Genomic DNA, 18,209 nt, shown 5'->3' with positions numbered 1-18,209 from the left:
TATAATTCGCATTTCTATCGTTCTATCATTGTTGGAGACACAAGACCACGGACCTATAAAAGTGGTTTATAGGTCCGTGACAAGACAAAGCCATTCCATTCCTAAATCGTGGGTATCCGACGATTAAATTATATTAAAACATGCATGGTTACGATGCTTTCCCACTGTACGCTCTTTTTTGATGATATAAAGCCACATGACTTTATTTCAAAATCTTTATATTTCAAATATACAAGGAAGTAAATTTATGATAAAAATAAACGAACGTCTAGTTTCGATTTGTATATATTTATCTATAACAAGAATCGAAATTAAAATCGAGTCGGATAAACCCGTAAACGCGATTTAACAATGATTAAAGGACAAATGTGTTGGAAACAATTAAAACTTTCTTTAGTAACATGCCTGAACAAATGTTTCAACAATGAGCTATGCTAACGCACAACAAATTCAGGTAGGTAAACAGTGGCATTATCCAGTGCACTTTTACAGCTCTATACAACTTATATCGTGTATATAAACTAAATTCGTTGTATATTACATGTATTACGACAACAAAAATGTATGTTGACCAGCAAGATAATTTCAACAAACCTGGTGAAAACCTCAAAGCAAAATGCAAAAAATCATAACTGGGAGTAGGATTTCTTTTTTATTGGTCCAATAATAATAAAAATGATGCTAATAATAATAATTATTATTATTATTATTATTATTATTATTATTATTATTATTATTATTATTATTATTAATTAAATAAATACAAATAATAAAAATAAATAATAGCAATATAATAATAATAATAATAATAATAATAATAATAATAATAGTTATAAAAATAATAATGACAATAATTATAAAAAATTATTATAATAATACCGGTAATAAGTAATTGATAATGCCGAAACAGGAACCTTTTACTTGTCATGCTCTACTTCTGTCACCTTTTCCGAACCATAGAAAATACTAACATCATGTTCATGGTTTTGTAACTCTGCAGGCCGTCCACCAAGAGGTATTGGAAGTTAACAGCACTACCAAGTTTGTTCTGAAACGGGTTAACGAACTCAGCAATGCACTCCAAAACAATCATTGCTCTCCAGCATGGTGAGTTTATACCTCAGTTCTAGCTTATATATCATCATTATAGCGCTGTTATATATGGAATCCATAGAATCTTGAATGTCATCATGACAAAGGAGGAGAATTTTGCCCACACGCACGCACGCTCACCCCCCCCCCCCCACACACACACATATATACACACACTTTTCGAAGTAAAATTAATATTGCAATATTATTTTCCTTTTCAGTGCGAAATTCAAAAAAGAGATACTAGAAGGTATGAACATTTTTATTCAGTAAGTTTCCCAATAATTCACTCAAAAAACCTTCATTGAAAGATGGCGTACTTCATTGTCTACACGTATTAAAATCAATGAACATTAATTTGAACGTGTTTATCATAATTATTTATTTTGTTTTCACTAAAATATGCTTTGGAAAAGCAATTTTAAACTTACTTTTGCATTTTGTATACATTATAGAGATAGGAGTTTTGTCGGAATCTGTGGATGAACTTAATAAGCAAGAGGTTAAAAGATCAACACAATATGAGGACGAACGAAGGATACGTGAGGAAGAAACAAGAATTCAAGAAGAGGAGAGAAGAAATAAGGATGAGGAAAGGAGAGTACGCGAGTCTATAATGCAAGATGAAATAGATCAATTAAAACAAACGGTGGAAGAGTTTAGGACTAATCTAAACCGGATGATTGCCAATGGCCATCCGGTTCTTGAAACAAAACATGATAAACCATCTATAAGAAGCACAGGAAAAGAGCTTGTTCTGAAACGTAACCAAACAGTGGCACATGTACCAACTCGAGGTTCATCAACTAATCAGAGTTCTCGCTCTTTAATGTCCCAAAATTATGACCGCAATGACAGGGGTTTGCAACCGGCTAGAGAAACGCGACTAAACTTTTCAAGGCGACCACAAAGTCAGGGAAATGAAACAATTGCGTCAACCAATCCGAGTTCATTGAAGCAGTTAACATGGGACGAAACATCAAACGAGAGCTCAAAAGTCGACGGTAAATGTTTTTCTCCAACCACACAGATTGTTTCAAAAATTCGAGAAAAATAGCCCCTTCTTTCTAGATAAGTGGACTATATTGACATAATGTATCAAGATAGTTCGTTGATGACTTTGAAATAATTTGAAAAAAAAATACATTTCGATGGAATTAGTTGGTAGTAAAAAAGTTAGCTTACCGATGGACGTTCGTAAAGTTATACTGTAAACGGGATGATATTGCAACTTAGTTTTGCATTATTTTCTGTACACAAACACATTTAATGTGACTTTTGTAATGTGTTTTCTGCATTATTAGTAGAATATTTGGCTTGATTCAGAGTCGACCGCCGAGGAGAAGGCTTTCTTTGGGACCAATGAGGTTTGGATAGTGGAAGCAAAGAACGAGTTACACACAAGTAGGTTTGAACTTTAAAATTGAGTTCTAGTATTCACCCTCTGGTAATTTATTTGTTTAAAGGATGTTTCTTGAAAAATATATAGGGAGACAAATGATGCAAATAAAGCTTACCGCACGTTGCTATATTTTGATGCTGGCTTCGTGGTAAACATGTCGACTCGTACGGAGGTAGTTAAACTTGGATAATTGTAATTTGGTGACTGTTTATCAGGTGCATGGCGCGTGTAATATCGAACCCTCGAAACCTTTAGTTCGAAGTCGGTGTTTCTCGAAGGTAACAAAACCTTCATTAAAACAATATACTGATTGGAATCAGGTCAGGCCGAGGTGGGGTCCTTGGAGGGAGTGTTTACGATTCTGCTTGTGGACACGTCATCCAGCATGAGGCAAGATGGTGCTTGGAACGAGACTTCAACCTTTGTACACGACTATCTAGCAGGTAACCAACAATGATAGTTTACAATGATAGACGTATTGTAGCTCTAGCTAAATCATTGTGTATAGTGCTAGGATATTTTACATATACATCGCGTGTTTATGCGTGCGTGCGTGTTTATTAAAATGACCACTATCTTATTTAATTTTGTAATTACAAACAAAGAGTACAAGGGCAAATATTTTCTTTTGTATTTGGGATTTAATTATAAAAAACCCTTATATCAACTTTTGTAAACTTTTGTTTATTGACCAAAAAGAATTATGTTGAGAATACTATGTTATTGTCAACGTTAAACTCATTATTGTAGCGGAATTATTCTCTCTTACCCTAAATTACCAGGTCTTCAGCGAATGGCCAGTGAACAAGGGTGTGAGGAATATGTGGCGTTGGTAACCTTTGGCAAAGTGACGGGGTGCATACAGCGGTTCACACAATCATATGAAAAAATTCTGCAAGCATTTGGTATGATTCATCTTTTTTCAAATATATTTACAAAAGGCTATTTATATTTATTTATTTCCTCCAATTATGAAGAGCAAAACGTATTTACAATTGATAAACATATACAGTGATATCACATAATATATATGTAAAGTACATGTTTCATCTGTTCACATTTCCAAAATGTGGTTGATAATCAAGCAATTCATAACAATAAATAATACAAAATACAGTAATGCATAATTAATATCGGATATAGTACATCACATACTAGTTTACATGTACACGAGCAGTACATTCAGATAAGGTGCTATAGTTTAAGCATAACACCTAACACATGCAACCATTACATCATAATTAGTTAAGCAATCGTTACTACTTGCCGAAGCAACACTTAACAAATACTGGCACTGATCAGCATAGGGCATTGACATAAACAAGCTAAACTTGCGAATACCATACGCTTTAATGATAGAGTTCCATACTTCGTTCTGCCATTTGTCTCTTATATGACAAAAACCAAGAACATGTTCAGTCATGTTTTCAGTCAATAAACTGCACAAGTTACATCGCTGTGGATATGGGCGTGAAACAACGTTTCCGATAGCATTTAGAATTTTTACACATAGTGGACGATCTTTTGGACTGTTTCTGGCGATTCTCCAAAGAGGGGAGCATTTATTTTCTTGCACAACATTTTCAAGTGCTAGGTTACCCCCTACGCTCGTTATATCCACAAACAATTTATGTTTTACCGGTCGAGTTACGTTATTGTCAAGTAGCTTCTTCCATGCAAACTTCGATGGAAATATGGCATCATTTACATATGTATTTAAATAGTACAACAGGTTATATTTTGTTAATAGTCTGTAAACGTCGGGTATAAATCCAAACTGTTTATCTAATTTCAGAAATCGCACAAGCCTATTCACAAATAACTCCTTGGCTAAAAACTTGCATGGGAGCCGACATAACTGGCCAAATAGTTGAAGTTTCCGATAGTCTATCATTGTTTCGATATCTGTCATATTCAATGTACACAGTGAAAAGTTTGATGACATACTTTTGCGGAAACCTTGCATGTGCTTAATACAATGACGATGGGCAACTTCTAACTTTCTCATGTCATTTGCAGAGTACTGATTCCACATTTCACATCCATATAATGCCTTTGGAAGGATTTCACACTGGTAAATTGTCCTCAATGTTATAGCACTGATCTTTTCAGGACATATGCCACTACTACAAATGCTAAAGTAAGCCCCTCTTAGTTTAATACACGCTTCGTGCATTGATTCTGTGGCAGATAAATGTTCATCACATACAACACCCAGGTGCATGTATTTACCAACGGTGGCAACTAAATTCTGACCAAGTGAAAATGTTTGCTGTGGTCTGGTAATGCTACTTGAAAAATTACAACGACTGAGCATTTACCTGGGTTGTAAAAATACCGCCACCGTCTAGAATAATCCCAACAGATGTCTAGCATGTTATCTAGTCCCGTTTTAGAAAAAGACACCAATACCATGTCGTCCGCCACTGTCGGGGAGCACATCCTCGGGTCATGGATACAAAGACCATTGCCACTATTTTCCAGTTCTTTGATTAATCCGTCTATGAAAAGGAGGTACATTAACGGTGAACTTTTCCCGCCCTGTCTGGTGCCTTGTAAAACTGGAAATTCCTTCGAGTGGAGTCCTTGATGTCTTACACGGCTAGTCACATTTAAATACATATTTTGAAACGCAACCAAGGTATTACTGTCAATAACTGTGGATGAGGTATCTTTGTCACGCTCCTTGTTTAGCTGAATAAGCTTGAATAAAAGACCGTCGGTCCAGACACGGTCAAAGGCCTGTCTACTGTCCAAAAAACAAAGGTACACTGTTGACATGTTTTCTTTAGCAAAGTGCAGACATTCCCGGAGTGAAAATGACGTCATGATACAACCAAGATGATCCTGAAATCCACCTTGCTGTCTGTTCAGCTTATGAGTAATAGAGTCCTTACATCGACTTAGCAGTACTAATTCGTAAAGTTTGAGCAGTGTAGAAGACAACGTGATAGCGCGAAAGTTATTGGGGTCGTCTTTTGACTTTTTCCCGCCCTTATGGAGTGTAATTATTTCACCACGCTTCATCAAATCAGGAATATATTCTAGACGCAACATACTAGTGTACAAGTTTGAAAGAGTATTGGACACAACGTTTCGCCCATAAATCAAATGTTCATGCCTAACACTATCTGGCCCACACGCCTTTCCCTTTGGTAATGTCTTTATCGCGTTTTTCACAACTTCAGGTGACACGACAACTTTTGGATCAAGGGTAATTTCCGCAAATGACTGCTCCACCGCCTCTGTTATATGTTCTCTCCAATTCTCGTCGAACTCGGGTGATTCTGATGGGGAATAAAGTGACTGAAAATACAAGCCCCACTGCTCTGTAATTTTCTCCCGGCCTCTGCACATCTCCCCGTTAAACTTAATTCCATCACCAATCTTATTCACAGAGCTATTCTTTCGCGCTTTCACTGATTTCCAGAAATAATCGGAATCTGTTTCAGCCGCCCTTTCAATCGTATGGTCCAGATTTTGCAGAAATTCTTCAACTGTTCTTCTGTGTTTACGCCTAAATGCACACTTCGCTTTTTTGTACTCAACATATTCAGAATAATTTTCGCCTCTTGGCCTACCAGCCCGGCACCAGCTATCACGTAGCACTTTCATATTTTTCTGTAGAATAGAGAGCTCTTCCGACCAATATGGTTTAAGGTGTCTCTTGAAGATCCGTTCTGGAAATGATTTACTCGAACATTCTAACAGTTTATCACATACACTTTCATACAGTTTGTCAATGCCCCTTTCGTCACATGGGTCTATAGTAAACTGGTTAAACTCATAATGCAATAAAGATTCATAGCAATGAATGTGATTTACCTTGACTTTTTTTCCAGTTAGTACAATTAGTCATATTATTGGCATTATATTCATTTTCAATACAGTCAACAATTTTAAGCGCTAAGCAACACATAATAGGTCTATGTCGAGAAACGTTTAAACAACAGTCATCCGCAACTTCACAATGTGTCACAAAGTCAATATTCTCCTGTGGTATACATATATAGTCTATAAGTGACGTATAACAACCGTCATATGATACGTAAGTATTGTCAGAACGTACACACGATGACAATTTATTTATAGGACACATGTTACAATCATTTGAAAATTCTATCAAACACTTATCTCGGCTGTTTAACGACGGCGCACGCACCTTGGCGTTAAAGTCACCCATGAAAATCGTTAGACCCATTTCACTATAGGTATGATGTAAATCATACAATATGGAAATATAATCATAATATATCTTAAGAGAGTGGTTTACACAAGGCAGGTATACTTGAAAAATGTACATATATTGTCCAGGTACAATTTGGAATTGAATACCTACAATACGATCATCATTTATATTCAATGGTGAAATAAAATGGTCAAACCGTTTTTGCCACAATATAGAGACACCGCCCTTTCCTACCCCACATTGCTTCAGAGTTTTATCACAACATGTATAATGATTGTAATCACTTGATATCGAGTTCATGAAATGCGAGTTGGATGGCAGCAACCAATGTTCTGATATACCACAAATGTCTATATTTCCCTGAGTTAATACATCACAAAGATAAGATGCACTAGACATAATTCCCGTAACATTCCATGTAAATAGATTAAGATTGCACAGACTCATAAATATAGTTAAAAATATAAGTATGGTTCGCATAATCATAACTACAATAACAATGCTAACTATAAATGACTTATGAACGTCCGTTTTATTAGTCCACTAACTCAGCCAATGTACTGAATGGGTTTTTCCACTCGCACTCTCTCCACTGTGTGACTCCATTCGCTCGCCGTCCTTCCGCCATCTGTTGCATTGCTGCTCTAAACCTTGGAGGAATATCACGATGAGTCCCCGACGGCCGACTCGTTTGGCGCTCGCTTGGTTCCCTGAGGGTTCCGTAGAGCCCTTTCGCTCTAGATGAGGTAATCCGATTGCCCCACTCCCGGCGGACGCCGGTACGCCCATCCGGTCTTGAAGTTGCCGACCCATTCCTTGGTTCCAGGAGCGACCCGTGTGACCGCCACGGCTCACATGTAACGTAGCTCGGCCAGAAGTCATCCTCCACCACACAAAAAGTTTGTTCATCTGACGCGAGAGTTAGCTTTACCAGTACCCGCTTTGCGTTTTTCCTTAAAGGGAAAACACGGATGCCTTTTACAGAAGGCCCCTTCGTCGATATGACAGTTGATAAAAGTTCCGTATTTACCTCACTACTAAGTCCAAGTACACAGAAATGTTTATTACCGCGCTTGCGCTGCACAACATGAAAGTCTTCACGCTCGGTGACCCTAACCGGAATAGGGTGCGATTCCGTTTCAATGTACGTGGTGTTGTTGTTGCCGCCGCTCACAGGGGGGTCTGGCCCCGCCTCCCATACACGTCTATTACGTTGTTCGCCGTCATCATATGGTAACGTTTCAGATGCTGCCATCTGAAACCCCACAGTAGAGTCTCCATTTTCAAAGGTCCCAAAACTGTCAGACGGCACCGCAGCTAAAGTAACAATATGCTCCGTGTCAAGAAAACTCTCAAGGCTCCGTACCCTGTCTTCCATCTCTGTAATTCTTGCTACACATGAGCTAGTAAGTTCAGTCATTTTATCTACAGACGAGCTTGCAGACGTTTTTATTGCACTTTTACACTCTAGTATATCCAAACTTATACTTTGCAAAACCCAATTGTTCAGATCTAAGTTTGTCATTTATATGTAACGACTGTTTAAGCAATATAAAACCTGCCTGTAACGATGAAACAGTGTCCTTTAGCATGCTTAACTCAATAGCACAGATACATTTCTCTGGCTGTTGCCCTGTATTTTGAATTTTCAATGCCTTTTGGTAAACGACTGAGCTTTTACGGCCCTTGCCGGTGCTGATCATGTTTTTCAGTACACTAGGATCACCACCCTCTGTTACCTCTATAATGTTATAAATGTCCCTTGCTAACCGAATTGGTAACGGTTCTCCACTCCTAGTAAACACCCGCCGCTTCAGTTCAGCAGTTTGGCCGAATGGAAATGTTTCATCAATGTGTTTAAGATGCTCAAAATAATGGCAACGCAGTCTTTCAAGATCACTTTCGCTCGACGCATAATCACGCATGATCTGTTGTACACACATTTCCTTCGGGAGTTCTCTGTAATGCTTAACTAGAGTCCGATATTCTTCAATTACCCGGAAGTCCTCGTCGTCCACGTCACTCAAGTCATCTTCGGTTCCATGGCAACTGTCCTCATCACATGACAAGTCAACATGCTATATCACCTGGCCGATCACCTGACAAATCATCTGACCGAGTTCTTTGCGTCACTGATTCTTGATTGTACACGCCGTTGCTAGGCAACATAATGTCTCTTAAGCGTCCTACATCTTGACATTCGGCAACAGGTACTTTAACATCCGTGTTGTCGTTCCCTATGCATGGCTCGTATTCTATACGGTATTTCACACCGCCCTCGGTCATCGTCAGTAGTCACTGGCGGTGCACAATAGGGCCTGTCGTTCACAACTGAGCGAATATCACAGATCGCCGCCGGCCACTACACTATATACAAAAATACTATCCAGTAATATCCCAACGCAATGAATGTAATCCTAATTGCTGATTTTCTATTGTTCTCCAGAAAACCCGGAATAACTCACTTGTCACTGTATATTCCAACACGAAATATTATCCATCAGATAGAGCTCCATAAATCCTTCAACACAATATAAATTTTGTCCATTTACATCTACATCAACTATAATAAATTTACTTTTTAACAGAGCAAAGAAAAACGTGGCCGTTCCCTTTGACTGTCTAACTCCTTGCACTTTATTAAAAATGGTTGCGCAAATTAAAACTTTGACAACTATTTTCGTACGTCTAAGTAAGGAAATGTTGCATTTATTCAAGTGGTACTCTTATGTTATTCCAGAGAAAATAAAGCCTGGAGGACCAAGTCCGTTATACGGGGGATTACTTCTGGCCCAGGCAATTTTCCTGTCACCAGCAGGTAAAGTAGAACGAGCTTTAGTTACAAGCAGGTAATGTATCATGTCAAGTCAATATTTGTTAATATATCATGCTGTTAAGAACTTATAAAATATTTAAACTGCACATATTATACGTTAGGACAAAGACTAATCATAGCAGCAGGTAGCAAGTAGACCAAACTATAGTCACCAGCAGGAAAAGTTAATCACCATTCGATAAAGAAGACCAAACATTAGTCACCAGCAGGTAATGCAGAACAAACAGTAGGTAATACAGGACGGACTTTAGTCACCAACAGAAAAAACAGTTTTTGTTTTTATCAGTCTATAGTTATTTGGGCAGTTCCTAATGTGTTTTTTATGGATGGATGGTGTTCAATCTACATAGGAAAAACATACTGGAAAAATGAGCTTTATTAAAACTTCTTATGTCAATATTGGTTATCACCATATATTTAGTTAGCCTGGGTATTCGCAGCCATGAATTATTTTTATTTCACTAAAATGCAAACCCCGCAAACTAATTTTGAAGAGGAGAATCTAGGAGTCACCAAACAGTTGGTCGTTTGGTCCATTGTGAAAAGTTTGAAGAGCGAAACTTGGTACACATGATAACTACATACAAATGCCTTACACATCTCCCGTCAGTTGCGGCCATTTTTTCAAGAGTTATGGCCCTTTATATAAATGTTCACTTCATAGCTATATGTGGATTTGTGAAGCGAAATATTCCACATTCTGCGAGGGATTTGTCTTAAACTTAAAAGTTAAAACATATGAACACCGGTTAGTGGACTAGTGATTAGCGTATTTTTCGTTAGTTGATGCAAAGCGGTTATGAATAATTAGCGTTTAAAGTGGACCACACTAATGGTTATAATGCTAGATTGTGGACCGAACTACAGGTGTTTTTTCTATTAAGTTATTTTGTTCAAACTAAAATGTTTTCACTTTCGCATCATTATGGAAAGGGCTAAGCCTTAACAATGATTCATCCGAACCTGTTTGCCTTTCTTCTCCAGACACATTGCCAAGTCTGACGAACGGACTTATGGTGCACCCGAAGTTGATACTAATAACGGACGGATACCCGACGGAAAGTTGTCTTTACAGAGGGCCCGATGCCACAGTTGCAAACATTGCACCAGAGGTGATGAAACTGATTTTTTGTACAGTAAACACCCTCTATTCAGATCACATGAGGGACTTGTTGAGAAAATGGTTTAAATAGCGGCGTGATCTTATAACTGAGTTTGTGCCGATTAGTATTGTGAACGGTCAAGGGGTGGAATTCCTTGGATTCTTACTATGTACATGTAGGTAATATGGGGTTACAGGAAATACAAATCAAGCAGAGAAAATAAATAAAAAGTTATGTCATTTATTCATTGCATCATAAATTGTTCAAATAATAACATGTATTAAAACAAGACAGTTTTAATGTACATAAAGCTCTTTAAATGCATGTACATTGTATGAAAAAAATCGGTCTCATTAGCGGGTTGGTAGTGGAAACGGGGTGGTCGCATATAGGGATTTTACTGTACCGGGTCAAAAAAAATGTACTACATCTGACTTCACCAACTGCTTTCGGTTACAATCATACCTAAACTCAGTAACATGTGATAGCTATAAGGATCAGTAGGGATAAGTAGGAATCCGTGGGGATAATATAGGGATCAGTTGTTATATGCATTGTTGTTTCAGAAAATACTTATTTAATAATTTTCTTAACATAAATTCTACTGATTTAACTCTTATTTGAAAAAAAAGAATTTGTATATCGCCATTTTTAAGAAGTCTTAAATTTATGTTTCAGACTTTACAGGATATACTTGCAGCAACAGAACACGCTGTTAGAAGCACAGACGGGCCTGTAGCAGATATGTTCATTTTACCTGTCGGAAGAGCCAACAGGGTGAGCCTCGAGCATGTTCAAATATAGTACATGTAGTTAGAACTCATAACGCATATATAAAATTTCTTTACGACGGATAAGTTATTGTTTACATAAGCAGAGCCATTTGAGAATTCTATTCGAGCATGAAATAGAAATTTCTACTTATATTGGGAACGCAGCCAATTGATTGGACACTTATTTGGGGAAACATTAAAACATATTATATAAGATATCAACTATAATAAAAATAAAACAAGTTTCAAACGCACGGATTGTTTTTATGTAATTTCATTCTTTCAGGAATTTATCAAAGTGCTTCTCGGTGACGCCATTTTCGGGAAAATACTGCATTTTAGGGATGGTCAATCATTTTCTAGACGACTAATGCTAACGGTAAGAAAAAAAGCACGGCGACCGATATCTACATTTATGCCGCGATTTTTAATATTTCTAAACATTAAAAACCATTACGAAGTAGCCAAGAAGTTTAATTATTATTTAAATTCGAGTATCGATCATAAAAAAATGATTTTATCTGTATATAACTATATAATTATGTAATAGTTTGTCCTTATTTTCATCTGTTTAAAGTAGTTGTAAATTAAATGAGCTAACCTTTTTAAAGATCAATTCTAAGCTACTCACTGCTGTTTATGGCCAAATTGATAGCAGAGCGTTTCAAATACTGACTTTGTATAAGTCGAGAAACGGGTTATGGGTAAAACCTGGTAAATTAAGTTAGTGTGGTCCTGAATTATGCACATATTAAAGGTTCACTGGAATGTTTTTCGTTTTACTTATGCCTAGCAAAAATAAAGGCATACACAAATTACAAAAATGGCAAAAATGATAAAATGGCGGACAGCGACTCGAATGATTCTGAGATACATTGTATACCATTCTGAACCGAATTTAATTTCTATATCTACCATTTTGTTTCTTACCATCTCCCTTCCTTTCTAAATACTTGTTGCGTTGTAATGACTATCAGTCCTTTATTTTATAACTTTCGTGTAATACCTATATTAACAGTGGGAAACATGTATCTATTATTCACGACTGAGTAGTGCATCTCTATTTCAGGGAAAAATCCTCCCGGAACTGTTTTCAGATCCTTTCTTAATGTCACTACTTAGACATGACCCAACACGTTTCTACAGAGATAGAATACCCGTTGACGACCCAAGTATTACTCGACTTGATACGGTAACGCCCTTTTTAACATTGAAGACACATGTGCATGGCATTATTATGTTTTAAGTTATCATACAAATTATTAACACTATTTTCCATGTATTGTTCCATGATTTTTGTGAAATAAACTTGGCAACACTAACTTCTCTGTACATAACTTGAACAAATAAAACGGTTACAATGAACTTGTCACATGGTTCTTGATAAATATTTATGTGAAAAACTACAGAAACAAGCTCAGTAGCCAAAATTTTAAACATAAACCCCGTTTGATGACCCTGGGTAAATGCCAAGGACACAGAACACAAAAAAAACACATATAGAATAAAGCCTTTGACATTCAATTTTGCACACGCAACCTAGTGGACGCATGATTGTTTTTGTTTTCGTTTATTTCTAATTTGATGAAACAATTGATTTCAAATTAGTTCTCGTTTTTAGGAGCAAATGCTAGAAATAATAGATATGGACCAGAAACGCCGTTTGGCAAAGGCAAATGAAGTAAACCCTTACAACGAGGAACCTGATGGTACGTTCCCTCGGATTGGTTCCCGAGTACGACGAGGCCCGGACTGGGACAAGGAAGACCAAGACGGGGAGGGGCCTGGGACAGTTGTGGGGCACAGGAAGGAATGTAAGAACGTTCTAACACATAAGTTTTGTAAATGTGCTATAGCATAGAAGTACTGTGTGTAGTAGATGGAAATGGATGTAAGTTCTGCGAGGGTTTGGCTGTCCGGTGCTCTTGTTCTCTTTTTCATACAGAACGGTTCGGACATTCAGATTTTTGGTCCATCCATTTAAAAAGTCATGGCATGCGATACAAAATTGTGCGCAGTCTAAATTTATGTTTCTGCCATGTTAATAACTTATGAAAATATTATATCCAGAAAATCACACTTATATACTTCGTATCTAACAGTTGGTGGCAACGTCGTGTTTGTGAACTGGGACGCCTCGGGCAAGGTGTTCCAGTATGAGTATGGGCACCGTGACCGTTACGGGGTGTGGCCAGTGAACGAGCCGAGGAGGCTCCACCCCGGGCAGCCGCTTGACGTGGGGTGCTACGTTACTCCGGGTAATTAATACAAAGGTTTAACAATTAAAAACCGACCTGAATAAAAATGCATACTACTCGTCAAGTTTTCGAATAATTTCGTTTCGATATCTCGAAGAATATCCGACACCTATACATTGTTTTAGTATATTTGTTTTCTTTGATTGTACGATAGGATGCATTCATTATTATACTATATGAAGACACTGTTTCAAACGTTTAAGTTGCTAAGATGAGCTATGCCAGATAGGTGTCTTTAAGTGAATGCACATTACCCTTTCAACAGACAGCACTTTCACTCATTGATTCACTCGATTGCAGGTGATGTCTGCATCCGGTCGTTGAGTACTTAAGCAATTTATGTTAGTTTTGCTTTATATATATATACCGGGAAAAGTGTGAGATTATGACCATATAAATAAATTGGTACCCCCCCCCCCCCTCCCCCCCAACACACACACACACTAGCAGACTCGTGATTCACTGACCGTTCCTAGGCGGAAATCCCATCATTTATCGTTTAATCTATTTTATTGGGTGTGTGGTATGTTTGTGGTGTGTGTTCGAGTGTGTGCGGTGTGTGTTGTGTTTGTGTATCCCGTTCAGTATGGTTTGGGCCCTTACTTTGTGTCTCTTAAAAAAATTGCATTTGATTTTTTTGACTACTGGGTGATTACATAATATTTATAGCACCTTTAACATACTTGTATGATTAGTTCTATATAATTTCAAAGATGTTGTCTTAGATTTAGTCATCGAAAGTTCTCATAATAGTAAGTCTAAGATTTGGTACCATGTGTTTAGATAAGATGTTGTCCTAGATAGCAGCCTTTGTGCTTCCCTTATATTTTGTACTACATTATTTTCTCTAAGATGTTATGGCCTATATTCTTTCTTATCTTATGATGTATGTCCATACGATTTGGTTCTAGATGTAGTACATATCATATTGAGCGCCTTTTTCGATTTGCTATTTTGTATGCAGGCATTTGTTACTAATGTATTACTTAGTCTTTGTTACTGTTTGTGACGTACATTTTTTTCGTTTACTTTTGTTAATATGACGCAAAAAACACTGTGATCGACGCCAGACTATATGAACAAGTATTTTACAAAGAATATCTGTTATAATTTAGTACCTCTTCTGACTTTAGCAAAGGACTGGTCGGGCGATGCAGCTATTGTAGGCCAAAAAGGAGTTGTACTTTTGGTACGCAGGAAAGAAACCATTAGGATGGTAGTCGTAAGTGTTATTTTTTCTTTCATTTTCGTCTTACCTTACCTTTTAAAGCCTGTAAGACGCAGTTAATTGTGAATGTGTATGTTGATGCTCGGATACAAAGAGTTTACAGCAATGGATGTGTCAGATATTTTGAATTTCCATATTTTCAGGTGCGATGGAATATTGGAAGTATTGGGGAATATTCTTATGGTGAAGACAAGCGTTTTGAGGTGAAAATGTGGTATGTAATAGGCTCAAATTCCTAGCGGTCCGATGACAATATGATTGTGTAACTGCATTGGGAATTGTAAGGTTGTAGAATGCCCTCTTGAATAAAATACAACATTTCTTATGGCATGAAAGCAACATGTTGGTGATATAAAGTCCATGAGATGCAAATAGAATATTATATACGTTTTTTATTTATATATGATAATGTATTCGATGGAATACCACGTTCCATTGTGTTTTCCAGTGAGCCGTGTGAGCTTCAGCCTCTGGGGGAAAGACAACGCCCTTTGAGAAACCAGCCCCTTACGCAGAGGCAAAGAGCAGGAGAAAACCAACCACCCGCCATCAAACCGAGCAAAAATAAAAACAAAAACAAATGAATATCATGTATTAATATCAGAAGTTGGTTATGAGTTTTGGGTGTATCTGGGTTTGTTTTCAATCTTATCTTGAAATTGATGGGAAATATGATATACTAAGACAATTATGTTAAAAAAACATGAATGCCATGAACTAAAAGCGTGAATGTGTTCTAGTCCCACCAAGTTATTGGTACTTATCAACAAGTACAACCATGCACATCGGTAGACATGGCACCGATAACACAAACTTATTTAAGATAATTCTCAATCTCAATTTAAACTTTAAACCACAGAACCTTAAAGCATGATTTTTAATATGTTTTAATCTTTTTAAAAACCCAAATATTCGGTCAATATTTTTAAGAGCAAAACGAGTACTCGATTCAAACTTATTATTTTTGCGTTTTATTCAAGTACATTTTGTGACTTAGAAATAATATTCGAAAGAGTATTCAGCAATAATGTTTATCACCGTAAGGCACCAGATAATGCACTTTTGAAAATAATGAAACACAAGTATTTTTTTTTTAATCTTGCTGTTATGTGCAAAAATGAGTTAAGCTTGAGATTGAAAAATGGCTTGAGTGTTTTGGTGATATAGGGTACTGAACAATGGATAATATATCATTTTCTTTTAAAGTGGTAACCGAGAGTGTTTGGCTAACAACTGAGTAGTAAGGCATTATAACGTTAGGTTTTATTTGTAATGAAAGGGCGTCCAGGATGATCACTAACATTCTACTTAAGGGCATTTTGTGATATTTGGCATATTTTCATGTTTTCGTATAAAAATGGCATTTTCCAAGACAAATTTACACTGCAGCATCAGCATAAGTTAACACTAGTATTTTAATTGAAATCCAATAGATGCCAAATATGTTTATTAAAAATTCACCGCTTAAAAATACGTTGTGCATATGTATTGCATATACAACATAAGACAATACTAATATAAACTCGCAAAAAGGCGTCAAATCGACTTACAGAGGGAGCAATAACGCAATAGATTCGTTATAATTTCACCTTTTGCAATTTCGTAATAGAGGCCAATTCTGTGCAGTTACGCCTTTTATTTTTTTAATTTCCAGTGGCCCTTTCAGGCTTTTGTAAAATATTTATCTGGAATATTGGCTCTTATTATATTTTTCTAACTGGTGTTTTTTCTCTTGTGCCATTGTTTACCCGCAAAAATAAAAAAAAAGAATTTTGCACTAAGTCAAGAGCATTTTCTTTTGAAGGCTCTAAAGACTGTGAATGTTCTAGTATGCAAATGCAAAAAGCACGGCCTTGGTTTAAAAACCTCATGCTAATTGTCTGATGCTTGTTTATGTCTTTTTTAAAATTATGCTTGTGAAGTATTGGGAATTCTAAAACTTAAAAACCTATAGAATACATCAAAATTTTGCAAGACTGTTAAAGGTACTACCTTATGCAAATAATACATGTGTATATGGTGATAATGTATGTAAAGAGATACCTAAGAATTATGAAATATTGACTTAATTGAGTGAATACTGAGCAACTTTAGAAATAGTGTATTCAAGCATGATTTATCCAGTTGGCTTAACAATAGTTATGTCGTATGGATAAACAAAGGCATTGGTGGGAAAAAATCACTTAGAATACGAAGAGCACTCAGATATATTTCCAATATGTTTTCTTTTCTTTTCGTTTTGTAGATGCTTGTCTGAGACTTTCTGTACATCCTGTAAGCATTAAAACATGAAGATATGCATGGAATCGAACACTCAATAATTCAACTTTCCTTTTACCTGTATGTTAAAAAAGCTCTTGTAATGAGAAATACCCTATACACTGCTGACAGATAACATTAAAGTTTAGTTAATCCAATTTACTTGTAAAAACAGGTGGACATGATATCGGAAATTGTATGTATTATAGATGATGTACGTTGTAAGTCTTAATAAAATGTCTGTTCGGTTGCGTTATATTTCCAGCGCATTCGGAACTCCTCGGCCATTTTTTTCAAAAACAACCTCGGATGTATTTGGACGGTTTACACACTCAAAAAGAGGTACGTTTAAGTCCGCTGCAAGTAGATCGCGTAGTAATTTTATTTAGCAGTTAAACTTTATGTCTTTTTTCTTGGAAATCTTAATTATGTTTGCAATAATACACTTCACTGGTAATCAATTTAAACTTAGATCAATTAATACAACTCTAAAACACTAAATTTAATTAACGATATAATTTAAAAAAAAATACGAACTACTTCAACTGATGTACCGGCATACATCCGAGGTTGTTTTTGAAAAAATGGCCGAGGAGTTCCGAATGGTTTCCAGCGTTGTGATTCAAACTGAAAATGGTTGGTGACTCACATCTATGGTTGTTAACCGACATCAAATGGTTCTTTTGACACATTTAACACTAATATTTTTAATGGACATTCAATATATGATACACTGTTAAAAATCTATGTGGTATATAGATATTGCATTATTTATCTGGAATGCTTTTATCATTTTCTTTGTTATATTTCTTGTTACTGGCATTGTTTTCCCTCATGTATATTGATATTTATAGTGCGGTATTGCAGGATGCAAATGATGGACCACGACATCAATGTCTACATTTACAATTTATTTTGTTTATTGTTATTCGTCTTCCATAGACTGTTCATGTTACATGCTTATATGTTTCTTGATTACACAATATGCCATAAACAATAAAGATATGTTTTGTTACTACGTGTTTTACTTTTCCCAAAAGAGAAATCATATGGCTAACAGCCTGTTGTT

The 18,209-nt window shown here is 36.4% G+C and overlaps 1 protein-coding gene across 1 annotated transcript; it reads left to right on the top strand.

Annotated features, from left to right (window-relative positions):
- Window positions 1-165: 165 nt before the first annotated feature.
- On the top strand, window positions 166-18,155 carry LOC128232595 (uncharacterized). Its single transcript, XM_052946249.1, has 17 exons — window positions 166-454; window positions 1,001-1,107; window positions 1,314-1,342; window positions 1,548-2,096; window positions 2,419-2,496; window positions 2,815-2,937; window positions 3,277-3,399; window positions 9,424-9,501; window positions 10,504-10,631; window positions 11,301-11,399; window positions 11,682-11,774; window positions 12,465-12,587; window positions 13,017-13,209; window positions 13,498-13,653; window positions 14,787-14,875; window positions 15,025-15,095; window positions 15,330-18,155. The coding sequence occupies exons 1-17, from the start codon at window positions 425-427 to the stop codon at window positions 15,463-15,465; spliced, it is 2,205 nt and encodes a 734-aa protein (XP_052802209.1). The 5' UTR covers window positions 166-424; the 3' UTR covers window positions 15,466-18,155.
- The last annotated feature ends 54 nt before the right edge of the window (window positions 18,156-18,209 follow it).

This window comes from Mya arenaria, chromosome 4 (genome assembly GCF_026914265.1).
Source record: "Mya arenaria isolate MELC-2E11 chromosome 4, ASM2691426v1".
NCBI classification, from domain to species: Eukaryota; Metazoa; Mollusca; class Bivalvia; order Myida; family Myidae; genus Mya; species Mya arenaria.
The sequence above is the reverse complement of the archived record's forward strand: the minus strand, read 5'-3'. Positions and strand labels throughout refer to the sequence as shown.